This window comes from Oncorhynchus gorbuscha, linkage group LG11 (assembly GCF_021184085.1).
Source record: "Oncorhynchus gorbuscha isolate QuinsamMale2020 ecotype Even-year linkage group LG11, OgorEven_v1.0, whole genome shotgun sequence".
In the NCBI taxonomy this organism is placed as follows: Eukaryota; Metazoa; Chordata; class Actinopteri; order Salmoniformes; family Salmonidae; genus Oncorhynchus; species Oncorhynchus gorbuscha.
The window spans coordinates 59,389,021-59,397,473 of record NC_060183.1 but is presented as its reverse complement, the minus strand read 5'-3'; the positions used below and the strand labels follow the sequence as shown (position 1 = coordinate 59,397,473).

General features: G+C 46.5%; 1 protein-coding gene across 1 annotated transcript in view; it reads left to right on the top strand.

Annotated features, from left to right (window-relative positions):
* LOC124047690 (NMDA receptor synaptonuclear signaling and neuronal migration factor-like) overlaps window positions 1-8,453 on the top strand; it is a 67,208-nt gene that overhangs the window by 10,989 nt on the left and 47,766 nt on the right. The window contains exons 2-3 of the mRNA XM_046367997.1: window positions 7,228-7,289; window positions 7,533-8,327. Coding sequence (XP_046223953.1) covers window positions 7,228-7,289; window positions 7,533-8,327 — 857 coding nt within the window. The remainder of the gene's footprint in view (window positions 1-7,227; window positions 7,290-7,532; window positions 8,328-8,453) is intronic.

Below are 8,453 nucleotides of genomic sequence, written 5' to 3'. Positions count from 1 at the left end.
AGGATTTCTTTCTTTCAGCATCTCTTGAGAAAATGTGAATGAGCTTGTAATTTGTTATCTTTGACAGTGTTATGCAGACAGTATTTGACCCTAATAAAACATGCACCGAAGTGGAACTGAAGTCTTATCAGAAACGTGTTTTGTCGTTTTCTCAGCTTTTCATTTGCTTAAAGCCTGTTAAACTGATGACGTGGACATTTTCCCACTGTTTTGGAGCTATTTCCCCCAGGTCCCTAAATGAAACAGACAACTTTACAGGTGTTAGCTAGATTACTAATGCATCCATTCTATGAATGTATGACAGTATTCTGGTGAGCACTACTTTATTTAGTCTTCTGAATTCTGGCAGTGTTACGTGTTAGCGGAGCTTTGAATGTGAGATGGAGATCAAGATTGGACATTGTCTATCGTGACTGCGTCTAGAGGTTGTGTGTAGCTTGCACATATACCAGGCCTGTCGCTGCATATGACTTCGGTAATTTATTTGACATGTACTGTATATTTATATACAGGACTCAGTCGTGGTCTCAACTTACTGATGAGCGTTAGAATAGTAGAATACACAAGGTGCAATTTTGAAACTTGGTTGTGCATCATCAGTTTTCCTAGTGTTATATGTCACTCACGGACAGTCACAGATTAGTCCCATGTGTAAGGGGTGCATAACCGGTGACAGGGAAGTCAGACGCAGGAGAGCAGAACTAGGTAGTAGCCGGAGCAGTTTAATTCCAAAAACCAACGGCATAAAGAATAACAAGACATGGGTACAAAACCCGTCGATCACCAGTCAGTCAACATGTGCACAAGCACTTACAATAAACAATTCCACACAAAGCTATCTACTATCTACTATCAGCTATCTACTGTAATCTGTCCGGACGTGCCCTGACCTCCGGGGTACCCCCATGGATTTTGTTAGTCACTCTCACTCAGAAATCATATTAACATGCCATAAATGATGTAGCTTTAAACTGCCAACACTTCTCACCACCCCCCATGGCAATTACAATTGAAGGAAATTAGCTGTGAAACTGCAAAACAAAATTGTTCTGTAAACCAAAGTTATTTATTTACCTATTGATAATAAAATACTTTTTCTGCTAATAGGTCCCTCTGTAAGTATTAAACTATAGTTTTAAATCCTGGTGCTGAGTTAATGTGTAGCAGCTAATAAGCGATGTGTTAGTACAGGGGTTGCCAAACTTTGGAATTTGTATTAATTTAGCAAATGTTCTTATCCAGAGCTACTTACAGTAAATGCATACATTTCATAATTTTTTCCCTCCATACTGGTTCCCTGTGGGAATCGAATCTACAAACCTGGCGTTGCAAGCACCATGTGTAATGATCTTCTTCATCTGATGAGTATGAAAGATCGGACCAAAACGCAACATGGTAAGTGTCCATTTTAATCAAATATAACTGAACACTGAATACAAAATAACCAAAGTGAAACAATGAAAATCAAAACAGTTCTGTATGGTGAAACACAGACACAGAAAACAACTACCCACAAACCACAGGTGGGTAAAGGCTACCTAAATATGGTTCTCAATCAGAGACAACGACAGACAGCTGTCTGATTGAGAACCATAACCGGCCAAAAACAAAGAAATACAAAAACATAGAAAAAAGAACATAGAATGCCCACCCTAGTCACACCCTGGCCTAACCAAAATAGAGAATAAAAAGCCTCTCTATGGCCAGGGCGTGACCTTAGAGCTTGTTATGTCTCTATTTCGGTTTGGTCAGGGTGTGATTTGGGTGGGTGTTTTTTCAGGACTGTTTCGGTTATTCCCTTTGTTATTTTGTTATAGTGTTCTGTTTTAATAAAACAAGCATGAAAACTTACCACGCTGCGATTTGATCCGATGATTCCTCTTCTTCAGACGACGAATACCGTTACAGAACTACCCACCACAAACGGACCAAGCAGCGTGGTAAAGAGGAGCAGAGGGTTCAGGACTCCTGGACTTGGGAGGAGATATTGGACGGACAGGGACCCTGGAGACAGGAGAGGTGCGAGTGTTAAGCACCAGATCTCCAGTGCTCACCCACAGCCCGGTTCGACTTGTGCCTGCACTCTGGAGGGGCCGGGCTAAAGTGGTCATCCAGCCTGGAGGAGTGGTGCCAAGGCTGCGCACCAGAGCTCCAGTGCTCCCCCACAAACTGGTTCATCCGGTGCCTCCTCCAAGCACCAGGCCTCCTGTAGGTCTCCCCAGCCTGGTGGGCCCTGTGGCAGCCCCACGCACCAAACTGTCTCCCGTCTCCTCCTTCCAGAGTCACCCTCCAGTCTGGAGCCTCCAGAGGCGCCCTTCAGTCCGGATCTTCCAGAGGCGCCCTTCAGTCCGGAGCCTCCAGAGGCGCCCTTCAGTCTGGAGCTTCCAGAGGCGCCCTTCAGTCCGGAGCTTCCAGAGGCACCCTTCAGTCCGGATCTTCCAGAGGCGCCCTTCAGTCTGGAGCTTCCAGAGGCGCCCTTCAGTCTGGAGCTTCCAGAGGCGCCCTTCAGTCGGAGCTTCCAGAGGCGCCCTTCAGTCCGGAGCTTCCAGAGGCGCCCTTCAGTCCGGAGCTTCCAGAGGCGCCCTTCAGTCCGGAGCTTCCAGAGGCGCCCTTCAGTCCGGAGCTTCCAGAGGCGCCCTTCAGTCCGGAGCTTCCAGAGGCGCCCTTCAGTCCGGAGCTTCCAGAGGCGCCCTTCAGTCCGGAGCTTCCAGAGGCGCCCTTCAGTCCGGATCTTCCAGCGACGCCCTCCAGTCCGGGGCTCTCTACGAGGGTGCCCAGTCCGGGGCCCGCTACGAGGGTCCCCAGTCTGGGGTCGGGGCGAGGGTCCCCGCTCTAGAGGTGCCACCTAAGTGGGCCAAGCCAGAGGTGGGCGCGGTCTATGTCCCTCACCAGAGCCACCACCGCGGAGAAATGCCCACCCAGACCCTCCCCTATAGGTTCAGTTTTTGCGTCCGGAGTCCGCACCTTTGGGGGGGGGGGACTGTCACGCCCTGACCTGCTGACGCCCTGCTTTTTATGTCTCTATTTTGGTTTGGTCAGGGTGTGATTTGGGTGGTAATTCTATGTTCCTTTTTCTATGTTTTTGTATTTCTTTGTTTTGGCCCGGACAGCTGTCTATTGTTGTCTCTGATTGGGAACCATATTTAGGTAGATTTTTACCACATGGTTTTTGTTGGTAGTTCATTTCTGTTTAGTGTTTTGCACCTTTCAGGACTGTTTCGGTTATTCCCTTTGTTATTTTGTTATAGTGTTCAGTTTTAATAAAACAAGCATGAACACTTACCAAGGTGCGCTTTGGTCCGATGATTCCTCTTCTTCAGATGATGAATACCATTACACCATGCTCTAGCAACTGAGCCACTCAGGGACCCCCTTCCAGCATTGGGGAACATCCGGGGCCATCCCTAGGCGCATGCGCAACGTCTATTTCTATGGGCACAGGCACTGTTCATGACACAAACAGTTCACACCTCTCTTGTTGGTGGAGAGAATTTTGCACATTTAAGGCTTATTATCTCGAATTCTACATATAATGTTATGGGGTTGTCATGACTGTCCTGATCAGGTCAGGTTACAGGAGACCACAACCCTACAGATTATCTCTCAACCCCAACAGAGGAGGAGAGATCTAGGGGTCTGAAGATGTGGGGGTTTTATGACCCCTTACGCCCCTGGTAGATCTCAGGCCACAGACCAATTCCTTTGTCCTGTTACTATGGAGAACCAGCCTCAGAACATTAATGGTTTCCGTCAGCCACAATGGTGGTCATGACGATAGATGGAATATGAAAATGTATGTCATTTTTGTTTTGTTCTTAAAGGTTAATAGATGACGTTATTGCGAAAACATTGTAATGTGAAGAGTTTTCCTAGTATATGTTTGATGTTTATACTGTACATTGTACGTTGTATGGAAAATATCCAAATCAAAGAGAATGTTTTGGGGAAGATGAAATGTGAAGTTAGTCGTCTAAAATTGGATCTGAGTAAAATCTAGACCTTGCCCTCATTAACTTGGTACGCCCAGAGAATTGCCCTAAAGGCGGTTACGCCCACTTCTGGCCCAAGGGTATAAAACCTGTGAGTAAAGAATTTACAGAGAAGACTTACGTGACCCAAGCTGCAGCCAAGGTCTAAAAAGTAAATGTTCCCGGAACGCAACACAAGTTTGAAGACAAAGAAATCTTTTTCTACCCAAGCTACGGATGAGTAGCTGTGTCTAAGTGGGTGAATTCAAGCTGGACCCCCTAGCATCCAATCCCAGCGAATCGTGGTATCTAAACGGTTTCATCCCTATGCTGTGAGCTCTGAGCTACAGAGCTGTCTGTCCTCAGAAGACCCCTTCCAGAGCAAGGGTGAGGGAACAGACTCCTAAGCCAAAAGGACGCTGACATCGTGAGGATGATCAGAAAGGTGTGCCGGGGAAGTACGTCATCGAGCAGCCTGAACGGTCCACACAGAGAATCCTCGGAGGTCCTCCCCAAGTAATTACATCATTATATTCTGACCCATAAGAGCGGCAGTTTGGGACAAGGCTAGGGTTAGAATAGCATAGCTGACAAATTCACCCAAATGTATATTTTTCTTGTGTACTTTCTTTTTTCTCTCTCACTTTGAAATCCCCATTTTGGGTAACACGCGCCACAGTGTGTTTGCCCGTTATACTAAGTTCTAATCAATAGCCTAGACTGTGTTTTGTCTATGTGTATCTTTTATCATCATTTTAGCTTTCTCGTAAATAAATATTCAACTAAGATTAGAGTGGTACGAACTCATTGGTGAGACCCGGGTCTGAACTCATTGGTGAGACCCGGGTCCGTGCAGATTCACGGACTATACGACGTTCAGAACGAGATTGTGGATGTCATAAGGTGAATGCACCAATTTGTAAGTCGCTCTGGATAAGAGCGTCTGCTAAATGACTTAAATGTAAATGTAAATGTAACTGGTTAATTAGCGGCTGTTGTAAATCGATATTCTGATATTCTTTGAGTTCATTTGGGAAATAGAAACTCAATAAAAACTAGTTTTCCCATGGTGCCCCAGGTTAATGAGTTAATATTTGCTTGATTCAGTTATTCACACAATTACAACCTTTTAATCATTCGATGAACAACAGTCATCACATTAACTAATACAACGTCACGACAGGGTGCAAAGAAAATGTGGCAGTTTTAAAGCACATTTTTTGTAATGTCGAATGTGTATTTATCTGATATATCATGGCAACCCCCTATCATTGCAACCCCCTATATATATATATATATATATATATATAGTAACCCCCTATATATATATACACAGTATATATACAGTTGAAGTCGAAAGTTTACATACACCTTAGCCAAATACATTTAAACTCAGTTTTTCCCAATTCCTGACATTTAATCCAAGTAGAAATTCCCTTTCTTAGGTCAGTTAGAATCACCACTTTATTTTAAGAATGTGAAATTTCAGATTAATAGTAGAGAGGATTATTTATTTCAGCTTTTATTTCTTTCATCACATTCCCAGTAGGTCCGAAGTTTACATACACTCAATTAGTACTTGGTAGCATTGCCTTTAAATTATTTACCTTGGTTCAAATGTTCCAGGTAGCCTTCCACAAGCTTCCCACAATCAGTTGGGTGAATTTCGGCCCATTCCTCCTGACAGAGCTGTTGTAACTGAGTCAGGTTTGTAAGGCCTCCTTTCTCGCACACGCTTTTTCAGTTCTGCCCACAAATGTTCTATAGGATTGAGGTCAAGGCTTTGTGATGGCCACTCCAATACCTTGACTTTGTTGTCCTTAAACGATGTTGCCACAACTTTGGAAGTATACTTGGTGTCATTATCTATTTGGAAGACCCATTTGCAACCAAGCTTTAACTTCCTGACTGATGTCTTGATATGTTGCTTCAATATATCTGCATTATTGTCCTCCCTCGTGATGCTGCCTCCTGCAGCAAAGCACCCCCACAAAATGATGCTGCCACCCCCATGCTTCACGGTTGGGATGGTGTTCTTCGGTTTGCAAGCCTCCCCCTTTTCCTCCAAACATAGCAATGGTCATTATGGCCAAACAATTCTATTTTTGTTTCGTCAAACCAGAGGACATTTCTCCAAAAAGTACAATCTTTGTCCCCATGTGCAGTTGCAAACCGTAGTCTGTCTTTTTTATGGCGGTTTTGGAGCAGGGGCTTCTTCCTTACTGAGCGGCCTTTCAGGTTATGTCGATATAGGACTTGTTTTTACTGTGGATATAGATACTTTTGTACCTGTTTCTTCCAGCATTTTCACAAGGTCCTGTTCTTCGATTGATTTGCACTTTTCGCACCAAAGTACGTTCATCTCTAGGAGACAGAACACGTCTCTTTCCTGAGCGGTATGACGGCTCCCAAGGATTAATCAGACTCTACAAGGTCTTGGCTGATTTATTTGGATTTTCCCATGATGTCAAGCAAAGAGGCACTGAGTTTGAAGGTAGACCTTGAAATACATCCACAGGTACACCTCCAATTGACTCCAATGTCAAGTGTATGTAACCTTCCTCTTTCAACTGTATATATATATTTATGTGTAACAGGGCTGAATCAGGGCTGAATCTCTAGACCTGCTTCCGACAGGGAGATGGATTAGAGCCAGGAACGATCCTATAAAACAACATCACTTCCTGTCGGCCCCCTCAACTCGGGGATAAGGCCCTCGCCAGCTTTCTTCTCTGAGAATATAAAACACACATGTACGCAAAGCCACTCACACAAGAACAACCACACGTTATTCATATTGACAACCATGAAAAGACGGACTTGCAAATCCACACATAGAAATTCATATCCAGTGGGAGTGGTTGAAAAACTAGTTTTAATGACTCCAATATATATATATATATATACAGTTGAAGTCGGAAGTTTACATATACTTAGGTTGGAGTCATTAAAACTTGTTTTTCAACCACTCTCTCTCTCTCTCTCTCTCTCTCTCTCTCTCTCTCTCTCTCTCTCTCTCTCTCTCTCTCTCTCTCTCTCTCTCTCTCTCTCTCTCTCTCTCTCTCTCTCTCTCTCTCTCTCTCTCTCTCTCTCTGAGCCTGCCTGGAGTTGAGAGATAAACAGCTACATTGTAATCTGTGGGTGGCCCACACCTATAAAGCAGGCCATTAAGTAAACAAAAACAACAATCTTCTTATCTTTCTCTCTCCCTGTCACTCATGTGTTGACATCAGCGTGTGTCATGTGTGTGTCTCTACAGAGCAGCGCGAGCATTTGGAGAGTACCTGTCCCACACACACCCTGGGAGCCAAAACGGATCAGGTCAGCATCCCTCCCTACCTGCCACCGTTTGTTCTCCCTACATTTATCTGTTCATTTTCCTCACGTGCTTTTCTCTCTTTTCTTTTGGAACAGCATATTTACTCTATCCTCGAATTGATATGTAAATCACTGATGGAGGATAATGTTCCACTCTCCTATTCTCTGTCCTATCTGCTCTCTATTTCTATTTGTCTTATTCTGTAACTCCTCCATCTCTCTCTCTCCTTCTGCTTCACCTCGCAGCCCATCTCCTGTCTGACACGTTTGTGGGCCCAGACTCTGACTCCCCTGGTGGTGTCCGTCACCACAACAACAACCATCCATACCCCCACAGGGGTTCTCCAGCCCCCCCTGAGTCCAGCCTGGTGAAGCATCCGCTGGGCCACCTCCAGCCCCCACCCCCCTCCATCACCACCACCAAGACCCGCCTGTCTCTGGAGCGCAGCTTCTCAGCCGAAGAGGACCAGCAGAAGTGTGTGGAGTGTGCCCTGCAGCCTGCCCGTGTCTACACCATCACCGGAGATCACAGTATGCTGGGTAGCAACCGGGGCAGCAAGGAGAGCCTGGAGCTGGAAGTGCTGAAGGGGGCGTCGACCCTGGTCCAGCCCTCCACCTCCCCCTCCTCCACCTCCTCCCCCACCCAGCACCACCTTCGCCATGGACACCGTGGCAATACTCATCGCGACGATGGGAGCCATCGTCACGGCAACCCTGTTGCCGGCGGCAGCAGCAGCAACCACCACACCCTGGCTGTTACCGGCGGGGGTGCTGCCCACCATGGTCACCATGGCAGCCACCACCACCTGTCCCAGCAGCCCCTGTCAAGCTCAGTCAGCGCCCACAACATCCGCAGCTGGGGTGAGGGGGGAAAGGGGGGCTCGCGGGAGGACTGCAGCCTCAACATGGCCTTGGACTCTAGCGGGGCTCCATCCCGTAGCCAGGGCTCCCTGGATCTAGAGAGCTCCCGCGAGGCAGGCAAGCAACACAGACTCCTTGAGAGGATGTGGAGTGTGGACCGGATGACTGGGCTGGAGAGAGGTGAGCCGGGGGAGACAGAGAGGGAGAGGCGCTGAAATCCAAAGGGGGTTGTGTGGTGAAGGGGGGGTCGATGTTAGTTGGATTGTGGCGTGGTCTGTATTTCTGACTCTTCGTCTCTCCTCTGCT